This window comes from Centropristis striata, chromosome 3, assembly GCF_030273125.1.
Source record: "Centropristis striata isolate RG_2023a ecotype Rhode Island chromosome 3, C.striata_1.0, whole genome shotgun sequence".
Classification (NCBI taxonomy): domain Eukaryota; kingdom Metazoa; phylum Chordata; class Actinopteri; order Perciformes; family Serranidae; genus Centropristis; species Centropristis striata.
The window spans coordinates 18,346,153-18,368,232 of NC_081519.1; the positions used below are offsets into that span (position 1 = coordinate 18,346,153).

Genomic DNA, 22,080 nt, shown 5'->3' on the forward strand with positions numbered 1-22,080 from the left:
GGGTCAGTAAGGACGCCTCAGCCCATTTCCAAACAGGCATAAGCCTTGAGCACCGAGCCCCTTCAGGCAACCCGCTCCCTGCTGACCGGCCACACTGTCCTTGTCAGCCTCCAAAATAACAAAATAACCTCAGGAATAAGTCAATTGTTTTGCTCGCAGCCAGGAAAATGCTCAAACAGCTGTTACAATGAGAACGCCATTTCCTCCTGGCAAACAGCATTTCACGTAATAATAGACAAATATTTGGCTATAAAGGCAGAGTGTCAGGGGAGAGCTGAGCTCATTGTACACTGCTGCTGCCCGCAAGTGTGAGTTACAGTGTAGAATAGGTTAGAGGAAAGGCACAACAAACAAAATAATGGACCCATTTTACCAGAACCAAGTCCCTGTAAATCCACTGTGTATCTATGAAAATCTGTAAAATGGCTGGTGTCCCTGTAATATTAGGCCTGGATCTCTGCTGACATGTCTGAAGAGGATGTAATGGGCTTTGATTTAAAGGGGACAGTTGTATTATAAGACACGGTGACCACAGGAATATATATGGCTTGTCGGGAAGGGGGATAAAAAACAAAGTTTTGCTAAATTGTTGTAAGGGAAAAACTGACTATTTTCAACTGGGTCCCTTGACCTTTCACCTCAAGTTATGCGAGTGAAAATGGGTTAAATGTGTACTCAAAAGTCTTGATGCCCACTTTATGCTAATCCAAAGCAGTTTTGGCAAAAAAAAACCCACAAATTTTCTCATGAAGAATAAATGTATAATGTATAATTTTCATTTATTACAGTCTTGGAATTGCATAAAATGGGTACGACTGGAAAGGTGAGACTCTTGTTGATTCGGTTGGTCAAATTGTTTCATGTGTGGTGGCATTCTGGCAATCAAGGAATATATGGCTGTCCTAGGTGTATTGAGAATAATAAGTGTTTCCTATCCAACCAATGATAAAAGCAATTTGTGCAGAAATCTGAAAATGTCAAGTATTTGATACAAAAGTGTTTGATCGTAACTCATCACATGCAAACATGTTACAGCAAGAGCTGGGGGTGGGGTATATGCAGCCTTTGCATCACCATATTGATGCAAAATCAAAGCACAATCCACAAAAATGTACTACATGGGTCAGTGAAAATTTTGGCCCTACCAAAAACCCCATCTGGCCTCAGCCTGGCCCCCACGTTTGAGCCGCCACTGGCAAAATGCTGAAGCACTCCTCATCTTGAGGAGGATATTTTCATGTTGCAGTTTAGAGGTTTAGATATAACATGCTCTGTGTTATAGAAGCACATCCAGTTAACGTCAAGGGTTTCGTTTATCTGTCAGCTATGCAAATGGGGACCCTAGGATGTGAATGAGCAGGATTTTTTTCCATTATGGCAAAGATTCACTAGCAAATAGAACAGACACGCAGAAGAAACCACAGCATAATTTCAAATGGCAGGAGATGAACCTCACAGTAGATTCAGTACACTGCCTGCCCTGAAAAGAAATGGAGCGAACGAAAACAGAATTGAATTCCTCCGAAAAACAGAAAGAATAAAAGGGCTGGAACATGTATTACACTGAACAGTGGGAATGAAATAAAAGTTTTGGGCTTCCAGCTGCAAACACGCAGCGTAGGGAACAGGCCATTTAAATGAGTCTGCTTTGTCTGCCTGCTGCCTAGTCAGTCAAAAAAGAAGAAATGTAGTTTCTTTTTACTGCAATCAGTGGAAATGAGGTGTTCATTCATCAGTGGAACTCCATATCAAATAAAAACTCTTGAACAGAATGCATTAGGCACCTGCTGTCACATAATGTTTAACCACATCCAAAGAGTTTTATTTCAACCTAAGCTGCATCACACCTGGATCTTTCGGCTCAGGATGAGCTGCTTATGTTGCACAGCCACATCCAGAGAGCTCTGACCTTCTTTAGGAGTGATGGAAAGCCATGCGCTATAATATATGTCCCCCCCCCCCTCACAGACTGTAGGCACACACTTACTCACTCAATCGCGCTATGAGGTTTAGGGACACATCTGGGCAGAGAAGAGAAAATATCATCAGTCAATAAATAGGATCCAGCAGCGGCGGGCTTACCTTTGAGAATGCTCTGGCCGTGCAGTACGTCTCTCGAGACAATCACTGTGTAGAAGTTCTGGGAGAAGCCGGGTCTGCATGGGGGTTTGACGGGCTGGCCTGCCTTACTCCCCTGAGGAATAAAACAAGACCGGCTGTTAAGCATCGGCAAATTGACTTGCAGCCACAAGGGTCACAAGCTGATCTCACAGTCTTTTCAGACTGATATTGAACCTCACAGTCTCTCTGGAGACGGAGGGTGATTTGCTTCAGACGACAGCACGCTGCACTTACACCTCCATGCTGTGTAATAATATTCATCATTCCTATTATCATTACAGATGTTGCCATCATGATCATCATATGTTGGATGAAATAAAAATGATGACACGAGTCATGATCATTACGTCAATGAGAGGCAATTATAAAGATGATGACTATGGAAAGCACGTTACCTAAACATGCATGCTCACTGGAGTGTGTGTGCGAGCACAGGGAGTGTGTGCATGTGTGAAAGAGACCCCAAAAAAAGGACAAATGCATTTAATTTTACTTTTGATGTATAAGCATACAGTTTGTCCAGCAGGCATTTTATTCTCCACAGGATGCATTTACCACCACACACATCATTCATCACATCCAGCTATGCTTTTATAAAGAATACATATGTTGCACTTTGTTGCATTATGCAGGCAGCCCACTATGTCCCTGACTGCACATCAACAAACTGATAGTAAACTGCAAACGCATGCATTTAGGCAATAAAGCTAATTTTACTGCATTATTTGCCTAAGTTTGAAAATAAAGTAAGCTATTCTTATTCGTTGATCCAATCTTTAAAATCCGACATAACCAAGTGAGCTACGAATCCAAGACATGTAGAAAAGGAGAAATGACAGTGCGTAAACGTGCGTAAACGAAGTTGATCGCAGCCAACAGAACGAGAAGCCCCTCCAGAAAACACTGTCCTCTGCAATAATGCACTGCAGTTCATTTAGGCGAGAGGATGGGGAGGCTAGAGAACAGAGTTGTCACTGACTTTCCTTTTTTTTTCTCCTCCATCTCTCTTAGACAAAAATATTCTTGACCTTAAACGTCGCCGAATTAAGCTCGATTACACGCATCATGTTGCCTTTTAGCGCAGCGCTGCGGGGGAAAGTGAGCCTCTTGCAGCCACTTTCCGTGGGCTCATGCAGCGCGGCTGCAAAGCCCCAAGTACAGCAGTGCAGCACTTCCACTGTACTGAGCGCCGGAGAGACATGTAGAAATTTAACTCATCTTACCGAGGATGCGCCCACAAGTAAGGTGCACGCCAGGATGACGCAGCCCACGTTCATCTTTGCAAGAAAATCGCTTGTTAGGATTAAAAAAGAGGAAGAGTCTTCTTCGCCAAATAGACCTCAGTAATTCCCGGAGCCCTCGTTCTTCTTCTCGGGTGCTGAGTGAACGACCGTCCCTACTTGTCTGGCGCAAAAGTGCCGCTGAGACAGAGGTGCTGCGCTCCGTCCAGAGGAAGCCGGTGCCCATTGGATAACAGCGTCACTACAACCCCTCCTACCGCACGGAGGAGCAGCCAGGCAGCGTGCACTATCTGCGCTTCACATGACTCCCTGACGGTGATGATGCCCCGTGCACACTTCTGGGATCTATTGGTAGAGAAAAATAATGCATTTTCCAGGCTATTTAGATTCATATTTTCACTTGAGATGGAGCAAAAGGCGGGTCCCGGCGGTGTGAGTGACAAGCACCCATCCGAGTCTTTTCATGTGTCCATCAGCTAACTGGAGTCTATTTCACACCCCAGTTACCCCCTCTGCCCCTGATCCGCGCTGTGAGTGCGGCACAAGCTGCAGCATTATTAGCTTTATATTAAAGCTGCTATAATAGACCACTGCGGGATAAGAACGGACGCTTTAAATGAAATAAAGCCCATCGAGTCAGTAGCCTGTCTGACGATCTAAAGAAGATAATGTTCATTTGGAATAATCAGTTGGTTTAATATATAGTCTTCATATGTTGTTAATGAAACAGGTGGGAATAGTAATTTCTTCTGTGGGATAACTAGATTTATTGTTATATGTATAAGAATTTGCTTTGTTTTGTTTTTTTTAGTTTATTGATTTGATCTCATTCGTGTTTTATTCTATCCTTTCATTTTTTTGTCAATTTGTTCCAAATGACTTCACATAATTGTTTTCTGTTTCTATTGTAATCAGGATTTTTTTTAAAACAGTGATTTGGGGTCAAAAGCACCTTGTTCTTCTTCTATTTAGTTTTAATAGGTGGAACTATTTATTGAGTTCATTATTGCCATTGGTAACACACTATTTTATTTCATAAAATAATACTGGTCTGAGTTTTTTTTCTTCAGATGACATTAAGAGTTCTTTTAGGAGACATAAGTTTGTTATTATGTTTGTCTCATAAATAATTCATGGTGTGCCCAGGGACCAGTCAGTAGTCCTTGTATGTATATATGATGGTAGGACGAGGGTTAAATATTAATAGGCATACTAAAAAAAGAATTGCATAAGTCATAGTTTCAACACTACGCAGTCATATGAAATCAATAGAGATACAATTTAGCGATGCCCCCTCTTCGTCGGTGAGTCATTTTTTATACTTATTCCTCTCTGAACGACTTATTTCCAAGACGCTTATGAGCACATACCTAGTAAATACAAGAAATAAAGTGGTGCTTCTGCATGATCCTTTGTGGAGGGACGCAGTTTTACAGATCGATTAAATCAAGTAATCACTAAGTGGGCAAAATGGTGAGAAAGAAGTTCTTTAGTTAAGGAAAGCCCTATAGCACAGTTTGCCTAAGATTGCTTACAAGTTGTGATGCATTACAATGAAATCCAAGAAGTATTATAAATCTTCATAATTAAAGTCCTTTTCAGATTCTTTTTGAATAATGATAATACAAAGATGGAATTGTTGGAAGATAGTGGACTTTTCTGCCACTATCTTCACGCTTATCACTCTGCCGGAGAGAAGAATGGAGAATAAGGAGAAATTGTCTCTCCACATGTGTTAGTTTTTTTTTCTTTCAGGAAAATGCAATGTGAGACTTACTTTAAAAACTAGGGCTCCAACTAATGATTATTTTCATTATCGATTAGTGGTAGACTCAGGCTGTCTGACAGGCAGGGGCACCAGTGTTGTCTTTGTTAATCGTTTGGTCTATAAAATGTCAGAAAATAGTGAAAAAAGTCTATCCCGGCTTCTCAAAGTTGAAGGTGATGTCTTGTTTTCTCAGTTTAAAACCCAAACGTTCAGTATAATATGATATAAAATTGAGAAAAGTAGGAAATCTCTATGTTTGAGAGGCTGACAACAGTAATTTCTGTCTCTAATAAAAAAATATCATATATTTACAGTCTCTGTACAGTGGTCTGCAATGCAGCCTGGGGAAAGTGTAAACTGTGCCTTTAACTGGTCTCACAATTTAATAATGTTGACATTTCCAAAGCCTCAGATCAGTGGCTCAATTTCCATATCTGATAGGTCATGACAATTTAATCCCATCAAAAGGAATAGGACAGTATTGCAGTGTCAATCAACAGAGCCCAGTGTCTGCCCTGTCACTGCCATTCACTCTGCTGCTTTATTTTCTACAATATTGAAAAACTGTCTCTGAACATCTTTCAGTTTCTCTCCTTTAAACGGTATCTTCAAAATAAACTGCTTGAGGCTGATAATTAAGAAGTACTCCTAATCTAGTAGTCCACGGCTCAGTGGGTGTTTCTGTCCAGAGGGCAGGATTTGTTTTAAGGTCAGAGATATCAGAAATACACTCCACTCATCTCCCTTCAGGACATTGTGCTTTTGCTTTTATTATACTGTGGAAAAAAACTTGGCAGAGGAACTGTATGACAAGGTTTTTAAAACTCACGCCTCGTACAATAAACAATGATGATAATAAATAACGTCACATCTTTGTATCAGTCACTGTCACTTCCTCACATGGGAGCAGCTGCTGACAGGAAGTGGGGCTGAGAAGGGAAGCGCTCCAGTGAGAAATTGTCTGAGTGTGCAGAATAAGGCACGTCCTCAAGAGAAAAATACCCCACTATATTTCAGAAGTCAGATAAGGCCATGCTGCTTTAACTTTACACCTAATTAGTAACAGGAGTACAGTGCAGAGAGTGACCATGGCCAGATGCCCTCTTCCACAGCACAAACACAATGATATTCATGAAAATATTATTTTGCTGAATTAGGACCCCGAAGAACGGCAGAAAGATTCTGTGCTCAGTAAATTCCACGTGGCTCGAAGGTACCCTGCCAGTTTCGGAACGCAAGTAAATTATTCCTCTCAAGTATCGAGCATTTGCCTAATAAAAATACCATCTGGGCACTTGAAGTGAATTGGTTTAAGGCCGTGTTGAATTATTAAACAAATCTTACAAAATGGGTCCCAGTTCTCTTTTTATAGGGGGGAAAGATGGTACTGTAGCAACACCTCACCAGAACACTACACAGGCTGACAAATACTCTCCATTTGCTTCAATTGCTTTTTCTCTTCTAGAGCAGTAATTTGTGGAGAGTCGAGCATCTCATCGTTTCTTGGGTTCTTTCTTTTTTTGGCTTGGTTAAACAGCACAAGTTGAGATGATTATACTTTCATTCCTACATTTTGTTTTGAGAACTGCAGATTTATAACGGCACAGTTTTTCTTTTTGTATTGCATTTATCACCAGGGCACAAAATTTGTAAGGGCTCATTGGGAATTTAATGATCCTGCTTGCATAAATTGGGCCCGACCAGTACTCGATCACTTAGCTCTGATACCAGAATAATTAGGGAAGATATTTAACTTACTAAAGATTTATTTTCATGATACACTTGTTGCTCAGCATTAACCCCATTAACACACTGTTTAAATGAGGCTCTCAGGCACATGAGCCGATGATGTGATGTGTCTCACTAGTATGGTTGTTATAATGGGGGGAGAGGCTGTACATAGGTATGTAGTTATTATTGGTAATGATGCTTTCCTAAACTATTCACTTTGTATGTGCTGACCTTTCCCCCCTATGAGGTCACATGTAAGTAACATGGTTTGACTTCAGTAAAAGTTATTAAAAATGAACAGGTCCTCAATCCTAAATGACAAAATACATTGTTTCTCTACCCTCGAGAGCATTTTGTGAGGTGAGAGTAAGTTCTTTGTCAAAGGGCTGTTTGGATGTACTGCGGTGGGATTGAATGAGGTACTTACCTATAGTCAGTGGATTATCTACGGAAGATAGAGGTTGGCACGCCCCCAGTTGGGAGAAGCAGGCAGGAGTACGGATACGGAAGCTAAGCAATGAAAATAAAAATAGAAAAATCAATATCACTGTAACCCTTTTGGGCTATTTTGTCACTATTTGAATACTTTTCATTCTGTCACCTAAAAATTGTCTACCATGCCACATTGCGATCATTTTCTTGTCAGTACAATGTCATCTATATGACCTGGTAATTACGTTTTCACTTTGACTTTCTGGATCAATATTTTGAACCCAAAAGACACACAAAAAAACAACACAAAATTGGATAAAACATTTTTTTTAAAACTCAATTAAGAATTTTAAATGTTGCAAATGGGAACACAGGTTGCAGATATAACATCTAAGAGGTAAAATGATAATAACATGTAGTTCTGTATTTTTATACTAAATATATTTGACCTAATCTCCTAAGGTAAAAACTGAACTGGCATGGAGTTTCAAGTCTGTATTTTAGAGGGAAGTTGAGGCAGAGCTCAAAATTGCTTCTTGTTTCCATCATGACATCATGAAGAAGCTTTCGCATACTCTAGAGGATCAGTGTAAGCTTTATCTACAATAGTTTTATGGCTTAACTTGCCGTCAGAGTCCTGTTTAAGTTTACACTGGGGAAACTGAAGCGGTTATCTATATTCTCTTCAAAGTCACCAGATTCATTTTACTTGAAATGAAATATTATAATTGTTTGTGTAGTATTAGGTTAAGTACATTGTGTTTGTCTATATTTGGGTCTTAGATGCAGATCAGATCACATTTTATGAGAAATGAATGCAGAAAACTTACTCATTTCCCAAGGGTTCAAACACTTTTTCTTGCCACTGTAAGTGATAATGGGGTTGATCTTATCAATTATTTCAATTAGCGCTATATATATATATATATATGTATGTCTTTTTACTTCTTGTTTTACGAAGATAGGAACACAACGTTTATTAGGGTTAGGGTCCTTTCATTTTCATAAAAGAATAATCTAAGTCCCTTCTACACAGTGAGGCATACAGCTTAATTATCAAAGCATGCTACAGGATTGGTACTCTGTATCGACAGATAACCAGCGTTCAAGTACTGGAACATCAATGCACATGACGCCTTCAATTCCCCATCAGAAAGGCAAAAGGCTGTCTGATGTCAAGGTAACGCTGTGATAACATAGTAAATACAGCATACATGTAAACTGATATTGAAACTCAGCCAAGTACGTGGACGTCAAGCAGTTAAAGAGGTTAAGGTTAAGGGACCTTTGTGGTCATTGAGATAGTTATAACCATGAGGTGATGGTCATAATTATGGATAAAGAAACCCATGCTGACTGTTGGTTGGAAATGAGTGGGGGAAAAACAGCAGCCTCCCAATCTTTATTGACCCATCCATCCACCCCAACCTCTTTCCTCTGTGGTTGTTGCTCTATAATAGCAGGACTTCATCTTTTGTTCCTATTATAATTAATCTGGCTGATAGAGGGCTTTGTATTGAACATTATCACACTGCTATGCTGTTTTTGGGCACTTGCTGAAATTACTTACAGCCTTTTCTTCAGATGACTCTTAAGGAAATGCTTTTTGTCACACAATACATTTTTACCAATGTGATTTATTGGTTATGAGTTCACTGGTTGGTTGGGTTACTGTTTTACAATGAGCTATCATAGTTTACACCTGCAGAATTCGTATAAAAAGCATTTTATCATGGGATTTTCAAGGCCAACCTAAATTCTATGTGGATATAATCCATCATAAATTTTGAAGACATCAAATATTTCTTCATTTTCAAATAGGGTCTCCTTTAAAATATTGTATAGTGAGATATGTATATTGAGAGTTTTAGAGGCAGATAAATGGAAGTAGTAGAAAACACAGCCGAGGACTGAGAGGATTAATGATATTTCTAATTCCTCACTGGACTAAAGTCACCAAGCAGATCTCAATTTTTAGAAGGTCATAAGTGTTGAATCCTTTTATCTCAGTGCCATCACTGAGAGCCAGTCACTTGGTATTGGCATGTCACTGTGATGTGCCATTGTCTGATCAAACAGGTTCACATCAAGTGAGGAGCATCTTATTAGAAAAATAAAGTAAAGGGGTGTTGTTTGTTTCCTTTTCCATGTCTTTGCACCTTTGCTGCATATTTTCACACAGGAAAGTTTACCTCCCCATTGCGTGTTGGTGGTATTTTTGAAAGCGTGTTGTATAGGTGATACAGTGTCGGTAGATCATTTGTTATAAGCCTGTCAGCTCACTGCTCATTATTCTTATTAAACCTGTCAAGCAGATGACTGTAGCAGATCAAATGAGAACTTGAAAAAAGTTGTTGTCACACTTGAACAGATAATTATTAGGTCTTCTGTGAACACATCATGTCATCATCATCAATGCACAGTGGTACACACACCCCACTGCCACCACGTTTGAAAAAGAAGAAGAAAAAAAACGCAGCAAAAGCTCACTTCAGTTTGTCTCTTCCAGTAAAATGTAAGGTCCTGTAGGTTGACTTTCCAGTAGACATCATTTGCTCACAAGGTAGGGGCGGGCAATATCGCCTATAAGTAAATCAATCAATCTTTTTTTAAATAAAACAGTTACAAGCAAGACATAACTACTTGAAGTGACAAGTTATATTGGTGCTATAGTGACGTAAATGGTAAATGGAGTGCACTTTTATATCACTTTTATTCAAATCGCTTTACACTACACACTACGCTCATTCACCCATTCACACACACATTCATACTGGTGGCCGAGGCTACCAGGGCACACTGGTGCCACCTGCCACCATTGGGAGTTCATTCAAACACAGATTAACGCAGCATTGGGGGCAATTTGGGGTTCAGTATCTTGCTCAAGGATACTTCAACATGTAGGGATCGAACCACCAACCTTCAAATCAGTAGGCAACCACTCTACCAACTGAGCCACAGCCGCCCCTGACTGACATAACATTGTTTGGCTTTGGTTTTACACCGGACACTGACTCCTGGGTTTATTTTACCCATTCAGACCATGTTTCATGCATTATACTACATTTCCCTGCTTCCCTCTACAGTTTCACAATCTGTAACATCACTTCCACATTGTTCACAATTAGCACAGCTACTAGAGGGCACCACCAATATTGTAGTCCGTTAAATGAGCTGATAACAACCTACTTGACCTATCAGAAGTGCAAACAAATTATAACCGAAGATAAATGCTCATTCTATGGTGTGATAACTGTTTTTTAAGGCTAAAGCTAATCCTTATTGACTATCACTATCCAGCATTTCTCTCACCAATGTACAGGCTCTGGCAAACAAAACAGATGGAATACCGCTGCAGATCACCCCTCAGAAATGGAGGTAAAGTCAGGTTATACATCCCAGGTATAGAACAAGCTGCCATAAATAAGATTCTATTCGATATGTCGCCCACCCCTAGCTCTAGGGTGCCCTTAAATGGAGAAAACATGACACATAGGTCGGTCTACATGATAGAACACCTGCATCATACATGCAGCTGGTACCTTTCTTATTGTCTTTCCGCCCTGCCCCTCAGACAGCCTGAGTCCGCCACTACTTTGAACAGACGTATTCACAAGGTGTAAGAGCCACACAGAGTTCATCACCGCAGCGCTCACAGCGATGCCACTGATGATGCAACTATTGCACTGCTGTCATCTATGCAGGGAATAGTACGATGTGAAACTTTCCTCACTGCTGACCAAGGAGAAATCTTCACAGACATATCCAGAGTTATGTGACACCGTAGTAAAATCCACCAAACTCTCCAGAGTAATTTACTCTCAGACGGAGAGAGAGAGTAGCATTTCAGATGTGTGAGAGTACAAAGAGTGTCTGAAATATTTGGAAGGGTTTCAGGTTTTTCAATGACACAGGTGTTTCGAAGGAAAACAATGTTGACACTTGATATAATAATGCCTCTTAAGTTATTTTAGCAACCATGCACAAGGAGAGTTTCTACACTCTTTGCAGCAAGAATCAGGTTTTTCTCTGTGCAATCCACACCATATCAGTGGAATATACTATATTATGGCAACACCAACACTGCATTATGTATTGAAAGGCCAACTTCAGTACTACTTACCACACATTGTTTGTTTTTTGGGGGAAAAAAACATATTCCATATAGAGGGGAGCATGTAACAATAATTTATGAGTGTATTTTTTACCCTGAAGATTCAGGTTGATGCAGTTTTCAGTGTCTGAATATCAAATTGATGCACACAGTGGAACTGAAAAGAGCCAAAGGAAGGTAAGCTCCACTACATTGTAACACAAATTCTGCACAAACACTGAATCCTCTCAGACTTTCAGGAACTGCTGTTTTGTTTTTACCTGCTGCTCCTGAACGAATGAAATATTGATATGTGCAAGACAGAAATGCCTAAGACCACAGGAAGCAAGTGATCTATCAGGAAAAGACCAAAGTAAACATGTACTCAACAATTTGAGCGGAGCAAAGGACGTAAAATAAATATAAAGTAATTTCACCCATGATCTGATTCTTTAATTTAGCAAAGATTAGATAGTATTTATGTCCCAGTGAGCTTTGAATATATTTCAGCAGTACAGTGCAATGGATCCTTCTGCCGCCACAGAGAGGAGACAGTAGAATCCAGATAAAAAGGGAAAACAAGAGGCAATAGGTCAGTTTTTAATCAGAGACTATACGACCGTGGTCCCAAAGTAATGACACAAGGCTACAGGCTGTTCTCCATATTTAACTGAGAGGGATGAGCCCCTGCAGAGGCCTGTATGCCTAACCTTTTGACTGCCATTTCAATATACCATGATTGCCTGATCGGTGTACGGAGAGTGGTTCGACGGTGATGGATGACAATGGATGTCATTTGATTTTCATTTGAACCGGAACATCAGAATCTACTGCGCCTAATTAACCTCTCTGTCTGTTTCCACTTGGCAGACTTCCACAGCCATGTGGAGAGAAAAAAAGCTCTCAAGCAGCTCATCCACAACATAGTTCACACACAATTTATATTCTCTGTAGGCACTTGTCACAAATATAGATTTGTTAAGAAAGTTCACTGCATGGTACCAAATTACTCTAGAAATACACCCAAGGGGAAAGAAAAAGAATGAAGCACACTGATTTCTATCAATGCAGAATCTGTCGGCAACAGGACAAGATTTTGGTGTCACAATCGTTGTGGTTTAATTTGTAGTCCGATCGCTATTGACCTGGGGGGTGTTCCAACAAGGTGGATTAAGGAACAACCTGGCTTATTTTGATAAATCTCCCTAATTTAAGTGAGAGATGCCTTCCATTAATGTGGTTTATGTGACTCCCCGCTCAGTAACCATGGTAACTTATACCGCTGAACTAGCCTGCGCTGTGCCACGCTAACTGACAAGCTAACTTTAACTGTCTGTCAAATAATTCCCAACAGATGGAAACAAAATCCCAAAGGTTTAGACCTTTTTCTCACAATGTGACAAGGCATGAATTTACACACCTATTGCAGTCAATCCCTTTTTTAATTCATGCAATTTTTATTTGAAAGCTCAACACTTATCATTTAAGAAAAGTGTGCAAAGGTTTTTAAGGAATCCTTTCTTCATTTATTTTGTTCTAGCTATGAAAACAAAACACATTAAATACAGTCTACAACCTTCTGCTCTGGTAAAATTTATACTTACATCATTCTCTAGTTTAATTCCAAATTCATTTATTACATTTTTAGCTTTTTGTACTCCATATCGAGTTATTGGTTTGCAGTTCCCATAAGCTTATGATGCTTAATGGGCTGCTTATATACTCCATGCTCCCGCACAATGCAGACTTGTATAGCCTGGGTTGAGTTAGCGCTGACAAGACACGGCTGAGCTGCGTTAGTGCTACAGCATAGCCTCAAGTGAAAGTTGGAGTTAATTCTAACCAGGCTTTTTCAATGAAGCCGCAATTTGTTTAGCTGCGTTGATGGAACACCCCCGTTTGAATGGGCTTTTGTTGCATGCAGGTAAACAGCCAAAAGAGGCAGAACGCATTGGCCTTAATGAAATCTCAGAACCAATTTGCTATTGTGAGATGCCGATTTAGATTATAGCTTGTTTTTAATTTATCTGCATTCATATGCAGACAAACAATCCAATCAAAGACATCTCAGCTCTAACCCCAGTGCATGGAAGACGAAGTCTTGGCCCAGACATCTGTGATCTGGATCTGCTTTTTTGGTTGTTTGTAATGAGTAAGACCAGAAGTCTATATTTATCACTTTTGAACTGTGGAGGAAGTGAAACCTAGGATCAGAATAGTGGTCGCTATGACTCACTTCTGTAGTGAATTAAATAGTGAAAATAAATAATTCCCCCTTGAACTCTCTGAAGGACCCCAATGGGGTCTCCAGACCCTTAGCTGAGAACCACTGAGTTAGAACATTGTGCACAGTGGTCACGGTGGAAAAACCTGTAGGTTGATGAGACAACAGGAGACATTGTTTGGGGGGGTTGTAGTGTCGGAATATGAATCAAACAGTGTGCTCCAGTCCTTTTCTTTTCCCTTGGAAGTGCTCTGTCCTTGAGCTGAGAGACACCTTATTCAGCTATACTCTGCTGGAAGACGTTTCCCCTAGAAAGACATTTATATACTCGTCATTTGTTTTTCAAATTACAGTTTCATGGTGTCGTGGGAATAAAAAACACCAGTACTTCAACACTGAAAACTGAGGTTAGTCATGCATGAGGTTTGATTTAGAAAACAACAGCATTGGTTATGGTTTAGTCAATCTATAATACACTGATAATTGTACATTATTAATATTGAGTCATAAGCAGCCTGAGATTTTAAGGCATTTTTTGCTTTTCATGAACTATATAGAATGTTTATAGAGCGCTATAAGGCTTGAGCCAAAGGCTGAGGGATCTTTTAGCTTGAGGCTAACAGCTCCCTTATCTTGGCACTAAGAAAGCATTGACATTGGCAAATTCAAATGTTCAAAAATTATATATTTTTATTGTTACTATATTATATGCAATAGTGAGCACACTGAAATGTGTGAAATCTTGTACTCCTCTGAGTGAGAAGCTTAGTCTGTCCATCCATCAGTTTCTTCTAATTTGGCACCAAAATGTACTTGGACTCAAGGAAGAACTGACTAGACTTTGGTTGGCAAAGGTCACTGTCACCTCACAAAATGCATTTTTGGCTATAAGTCAAGAATTCATAAAGTTATTATGACAAATTTCAAACAAATGTCTAATAGGATAAAATTACTTTTTATATCCAAGAGGTCAAAGGTCAACTACACATAAGGTAATTCTAGTTCTTTTTTACTTTTAGTACATACTGCAGCTGCCCTTATAAAGTATGAAAAGTTGCATTCAATATGCATACATACAATTAGGACCTACTACTTCATCATAATTGTGCCTTGAACTTTGACCCTTCTATTCATATATGGTGCGCAGACGATTGTGGTTCAGAATAGTCAGAAAAGCATGATGGATCGTATACTGCACCATGTAACTGGCTGCAGTAGGACATACTGGTACTAAATAGCATGGTAATGCACCCTGTATATGGATGTGCTGTATGTATTTACTGTTGGTTGTTCTGTTTCTGTCTGTGTACACTGATATTTCAATGTTTAAAAAATATTCTTGGAAAGCTGATGTACTCTCTGAAGGCACTATAATTACTCTTATTACACACTGTGTAGTTGCATTAGGCAAATTCATACTTGAGAAATGCAAGCACAGCTTTTACATGACTGCATTGTGTAGCATTACATTGGGGTGGGGGGGGCTTAATTAATAAAAGAAGCAATCTTGAGGGAAGTTCTATTCAATAACTGCAGCCCCACAAGTTCTAACTGTCTCGGGAAAAAAAATGCAATAACACATAAAACTGTTGTGTGAATAATTCAGAAGCAGAATGCATAAATAGTGGATTAGGCTTGATTTAATTATGTCTGTGTGAAAGCAGAGCCTGGCGTTAAACAAACAAACACAGGCAACCGGAATGAAGCAGTTCAGCACCCAAGTGGCAAGGCCTTGCAAAGGAGCCAAAAGCAGGCTTCTGTAGAGATCAAACGCAAGCAGCAGCATTTAACTAGGGCCAGACAGAAAGACAGGTACAATAGACCTAGCTCCTCTTTTTATTGTTGCGTAGAGAATTGGATGCGATTCTCTTACAGGAGTGTGTCCAACATAATTTTCAGGGGAAGATCATTGTATTGTTTGCTTCATAACAATAGTCTCTCTATTTTCATTTGCACGCATCAGGTGATATTTATTTCACTTTAATAGAAAACCAGTTTACTATGCAATGCCTGTGTTATGATGGAGTGCTGTCGCCCCGGAAACTTCTATAATGCCAAATCTATGCCCATTATAGAGTTGGATGTATGCATGGATGCTGCATACATTTCCAACATATTTTATCCGGTGCAGAATGCAGTCAGCACATTGGCCTTTATTGATTTTCTGTAAGCAAATATTAGAAATGGCATATGAATAGCTGCATTACCATAGAAATAAGTCTGCATGGGGGAATATGGTCACAACATTAACATCTTCATGGGCACTCATGATTCTCGAGCTAAAATTGATCACATCACATCATTCAGAGCTACTATTTCGACCCTGATAAGACTGCAGTTCATTTGCGAGTGGCAGAGGCCTGAATGAGAGCAGATGTAGCCAACCTGAGAGGGATATGGAGAGAAATGTGAACTGATTGCAGAGTTATTCTCTGGGCAATGGAAACCAATATGAGGGGCCAACAGTAAGCTCCGTCTACATGGGCTGAATGGCTGATTGAGTTCAGGTGGAAGAATGGGACTTGGCAGCGAGGAAGGGAACACCCCTTTCATCCACAGCCATCCACTTTCATTACAACACACCTTTGAAACCGGCAGCACATAATCACACCTGAAACCTGATCTGAGGGGGAAAAATTGCTGCTATTCACAAGTTGCATTATTCAAAACTCGCAGCCATGTCGGCATAATGCGCACAATGCATTCAAAGATGTAAAAGTTTGACAATTTGATTTATGCTAATGTGACTTCACTTTTATTGTTGTCCTTGCATTCAATTTCCAGTTTCCATAGTGCAAGCGTTGGCGTCTTTTTAAAAACCGTGTTCTATTTGCAAATGTTGAAATTAATGGATTCCTTATGTCAGAAGCCGTCAGCCATAAGGCCTCGTGTAGCATCTCCCGTTGGCAAGACAGTTAAAACTGTGTGTGGGTGTCATACATCTTACCCTATTTGAATTTGCACTGCCCTCTGTGTCTCCTTCCAGGTAGAGATATGAAATATTGACTGTTCTCATCTGGGCCTGCAGCCCCTACCCCCCATTAAACCACCACCCCCAGCGACTCTGCTATCAAAGTGCTGGCGCAGCAAAGTAGAGAGAGAGGAAAGAGTGGAGCAAGAGGCAGATATATGGCGGGGGTTAGCAGAAAGGGAGGCACGCATGAGAAAAAAATATGTAAATCAGAAAGGGAGGGAGTGGAGCAGTCGCAAATTATGTGTAAACAAAAAATCATGTGGGCTGCTATTAAATCAATAAGACCAATAATGATTGAGAGAATAGGAAAATGTGGATGGAAATAGAAAGCAAATGGCAAAAAAGCAGGAAAAAAATGTGAAAGAAAAACTCCAGCTATGTGAATGTGAAGAGTTCTCGCACCGAGGGTGTGACAAGACAGCTGATTGTGCAGTAAGTGGTAATTATACACCCCAGTCTGCGGTCGACTGCTGAGTGACAAATAGTCTTCTTGCTGTACACTTGCCTATCTTACCATCTCTGAAGCACAGGAGGGAAGCAACAGTGGTGAGGCTGCGGCTGTACGACCATTCTGGGTAGAAATAAAAACACTGGGCCTGTCATTAAGCTGCTCTCAGTACAGTAAATTCAGCTGCAGTGACAAAGGCAGTTGTTAGCAGCAGAGCCAATTATCTATGCCTGGGCTTTGTTTCCAATTGAAAATTAAAGGGGACAAAGGTAGAGCTCCTGTGGCATGCCCAATGGTGATGACAGGATATTATGCATAAAAAAGAAGTTTGGTGCACAAATAGATGAACCTGAATAGAATTGAAAAAGAAAAAGTTGGCTCAATGAGACACATCTTCCTGGGAAAGAAAAAGTTAGAAAAGCACCGAGTTTGCAAGACTTTCCTGAATGGTGTCTTTTTGTGTTTAATACAGTCTTTGTTGTTTTCCCATCATGATGAAATCAGGAGAGGTAAAAATATAAATGAGGATTGTCTGTCACATATACTGTATCTTGAGATGCCAAACATCACCGGTCTTATCATTGGAGAACTCAGACAATGCAGCAATTTCCAGAATTTATCAAGTTACAGCAGAGCACCAGTCCTATTATCAAGAAAGTTGGAGGATCCAGGCTGTCTGAGGGGCAGGGCAGCAAAATATTTTTTTTAAAAGCACCAGCTGTGGCAGGTAGGGCACCAGTGCACAGAAAGTGTTCTAGCATGCAGGCCAACCTATATGGCACTGCATTGCATCTTCTTAATTTTTTTTTTACTCAATAGGACACTTCATCATGTTCAATCTACCATGGGGGCACCCGGGGTAGGGGACCCTCCGCTGAGTCCACCATTGGCCCTTGTTGCAGTCCACTTTCTGGGTTTGTTTTGCTTTATGGCTCTAAGACATGGGTCTATTGAGTCTGTTGTTTTGCATCAGAGTATGTAAGACAACATTTTGTCATGAAAAGCTGTTTGCATGGCCACAATGCTTGAAAATCCTCTGCACCACTATGTGTTGAAAGCTGTTTGCCTCTGTAATGTGTTTATTATTTATTCAGTAGATGTGCAGTTTATAGTCTGAGTAATATTTATTCTATGATATGAATTCAAGCTGTTCTGTTTCGAGAATATTAAAGGCACAATGAGTAGGATTTGTAAAGACAACATTCAAATCCATCCTTCCCGGGCTCAGTAACATCTAATTAGTCAGTGAGTTTAGAAATCTTCAGTGTAGCTAGCTAATAGGCATTGTACTTGTGTCCAGACAGGAGAATTTCAATGAACTGGCATACTTTAAACAAATTTGAAAATAGCGGAATTGAAAGAAGAAGAAAAATAGCACCTATTACTGTGGATTGGGAGTTCACACATTATTCCAAGGTGGTTAGCCCTGGTGCTGACCTAGCAGTCACACCTGACAAACAGCCTTAATAAGAACGTTTGTTGACATTAATTAACACTTTTGTTGTCTTAAACATTAGCCGCAGTTCGTTGGGGTGAAAGCAGAACAAAAAAATATATATACAGCTCCTTTTAATTTACCTGAATCTATTGGAATGACTTTGATGTAATTGACAGTGGTTGTGCATTTGCCACAACTCTGCCAATGGTCTGTTGACATGTCTGTAGTTCTTTTCACCAAGTGTGAGATATTGTCGGAAATCAATCAATCAATATGATTCATCACATGGAATTGTGCTTTACAACAGTGAAAGTCAATCTTGTTAGATCCTTCAACTTGTGCATTATTCATTATAAAAGCATTATGTGGCTGCCAGATCAGCACACTGAATAAGAGTCACCAGTTTGAACTGCGTCCTCTTGCACTCCAGGATACAGCCGAGTCTTGAAGAAACCAAGGACACTACAACTCCCAACATCCTACTAGACTGGCGCGGAGGTCAACCAGCTCACCATCCAATGCTTGTACACTGGCCAGCAGAGAAGATCCATGAATCACAGTTGTTGTTTCCAATGGATTCATAGACGGTCTTATCCATGTGGTCCATGTGGTCAGGATTGTAGCTGGTGCCCATCTTCTCCACCTTTTCTTTGTGTTTACTCAGATGCTGACATTTGAAAAAAAAAAATCTGCCTTTCTAAGCATGTCAGTTTCTAGGCTTAGTATCAACAAGTCCTCCACTCCATACAACAACATGTTATTTGTTCCTACCCTCAAATACGACCTACGACCGCCGTTTTTTTTAGGTTTACACAATAAAACTACATATTTAAGGTTAGGACAAAAAAAAATACATGGTTAGGCATTACAAAAGATAGCTCAAAAAATAAAAATAAATGTGCAAAAATGTTGGAAGTACGGTTTAAGAATTTAAGTTATGATCAAATATCATTGTTTACTTTTGTTTTCATATTGCACATAAACGCAGGTCTCCTGGGTCACAGTCCTGTGTTGGTTTAACCCATCCACCAGACCTCTCGCCCTCACCAAGTGGACCTCGTAGTTCTTGTTGCTTTGCTTTTACACTCTGTAACATCACTTCTGCCTTGGGGTCCTTCATAAGTCCTAACTATAAACATAAATATAATGAGATTCTGTATGAACGACCCATGGGGTCATTACTGGGGGCGGGCAGTCTGCTTAGTATAGAAGGCTACAACACTTTTTCATACATAATTTCAAGCAAATGTTGTCTATTGGGGCCAATATCTAATTTTGTTTATTTTGTGTGATATATTATCCAGAATGTCCTATGTGTGCATGTATTGCTGAGTGTCTGGGTTGTTAACATACTGCCCACGCTCTGCTCGTTAGTATGTGAGGTTGCAGGTGCAGCAGTACAGGGCTGTCCTAATTTGGGAGGATTGGTTCGCGTGCTGGCACAACAATGTGGCTACAATAAGGAACTGGGAGTATTTTCCTGCTCTGTGCAGCCAGAACTGGCCGTCTTCATATCCAGGCTGGTTTGACCCACTGTCAGGTGTTTATAGAGACATCACTTCATTAGCTGTGGATGATGCCGGACACACATAAGGGCCCACCATCTGCTCCCTGAGCCTCGCCAAGGTTAAATATTCTCTTGGCGAGATGGAGAGGAAGGCGGTGGTGAGATGTGTAAGCAACAATGGATGCAAAAGGTTGAGTTAGAGAACAGTAATGGAGGGGAAAAGAGGCAATATTTAATTTGCCTTTTCAGAGACTGAGGGCTGCTGAATAATAGCGACAGTTCTGTAAAAAAAAAAAAAAATGTTAGTTTTTAATACAAATGTGACTTAAACAAGTTTTGTGTGTGCATGAGTATGTGCGCAGACACGAGGTTGCTAAGACAACTGCTGCATTTTGTCAACTGTTTTTTTTTCCAATGGTATTTCTCAGTCGAGTATCTGGAAGGCATTAAAAATGGCATTCATTTTTCTGTCAATGCATTAATGTTGTTTAATGCACCCAGATGTCATGACATCTACCTTGATCAAAAAGCTGTTCAGCCTCATTTCATGCCGACGATGTGGGATAAACAAAACATTAGGGCCAACAGGTACGGCCCCGCTGGAAGTCAATAATTGCGGCGGAAATTCTCTCCACGTCAAACGCTCACCCCAACACCGGGGTCACCTTAGAGATGAGGGGATTGGCTAATTCGGCTAATTACCCTGGCAGATACTGATGAGTTCTTCCATTAGTAGGGTCACCCCATCTTCCCCGGAGTCCCAATGTAAAAAAAAAAAAATGCAATTAGAGTTAGCTCTGAATTCAAATTCTGTATGTCTTCACTCTGATATGTCTTATTTTGGAGAATGCGCTAAAAATAATGGCTCATGGAAATGGCGTGGGAGGTGGTAGAGCTATACATTAGGCAGTGTTATTTTATATTGCTGAAATATGGACACATTGTGAAAAGGTGCTTTCAAAACAGATATATCTGAGAAGTGCTTTGGGGAAGAAAAAGACATCTCTCCTGCTCTGAGGAGCCAACTGCACCACATCCATCTTGTTCATGGCCGTGTGAATGTTCCTGCTAACAGCACACCTTTGTGCAGACCGAGCCGCAAAGAGACTCTCATCCTGCTCTGAATGGACAGGATCACATATTCAAGCCCATTATGTTTTAGGGGTGAGGAAGATCAAACATCAAATTACTGTAAGGCTGATTTAGAGCCATTTAACCGTCGCTCTTGGACACAAAGGAGCCATCCGTTCTTTTTCTCTCTTGAGATGGAACAATTTACGAGGACCTCTACTGTGATGCATTATAATGTCTGAATTTCAACTGTCGTCTCAGCTTTCATTAGGGAGACTTCCATGGCAACCGTCTAATTGTGCTCTGGTGAACGTGTGTGATGTAACTATGAGTTCCCTTTTTTTTAAAAAAACACAGCTTCTGTTTCAGAAGACACTGTCCTGCTGGGAGAGATCACAGTTTGAAGAAGGAACTTATGCAACTCACACATCTTTATCTCATTCATAGTGGCTTTGAGGGCTACATGATGGTGTAGTGGTTAGTACTTTCGCCTTACAGCAAGAGGGCCTTAGGTTCAAAGGGCCTTAGGTTCAAATCCAGCATGTGGCTCCTCTGTGTGGAGCTTGCGTGTTCTCCCCATGTCATTGACTCTAAATTGCCCATAGGAGTGAATGAGAGCATGAGTCTCTGTGTATGCAGACCTGTAAGACGACCTGTCCAGGGTGTGCCCCGCCTTGTGCCTAATGTCAGCCTGGATCGTCTCCAGCTCCCTGTGAGCTGACTTCTGAAAAGCGGATAAGTGGTTAAGGATAATGAATGAATGAATGAATGAATGAATAATGATTTTTGACGTCTCAGTTAAACAAGCACTTAATCTTTTTTTTCTGTCTATTGCAACAAAAAATGTGCATATTTCAATCTGTTATGAATGTGGAAATTTCAAAGCAGACAGTCAAGGCAGTAAATCTTGTATGAAAAAAAAGAGCACCAATATGACTACCTCAGAATGCAAGAAATGGCATTCACTCTGGCTCAATTCATCACAAATACATTCTGTATAAAAGCATCACAACAAAAGGCACTGGCAAGACA

The 22,080-nt window shown here is 40.3% G+C and overlaps 1 protein-coding gene and 1 long non-coding RNA gene across 2 annotated transcripts in view; both read right to left on the reverse strand.

The window, feature by feature from the left end:
• Positions 1-3,495, reverse strand: part of cdh4 (cadherin 4, type 1, R-cadherin (retinal)) — a 261,145-nt gene extending 257,650 nt beyond the window's left edge. Inside the window, exons 1-2 of the mRNA XM_059329049.1 lie at positions 3,345-3,495; positions 2,083-2,194 (exon numbers count right to left, since the gene is read on the reverse strand). Of these exons, the coding sequence (XP_059185032.1) occupies positions 2,083-2,194; positions 3,345-3,398 (166 nt within the window). The 5' untranslated portion in view covers positions 3,399-3,495. The remainder of the gene's footprint in view (positions 1-2,082; positions 2,195-3,344) is intronic.
• Positions 3,496-7,293: 3,798 nt separating this feature from the next.
• Positions 7,294-22,080, reverse strand: part of LOC131962318 (uncharacterized) — a 92,171-nt gene continuing 77,384 nt past the window's right edge. The window contains exon 3 of the long non-coding RNA XR_009389920.1: positions 7,294-7,371. This is a non-coding gene — a long non-coding RNA (uncharacterized LOC131962318). The remainder of the gene's footprint in view (positions 7,372-22,080) is intronic.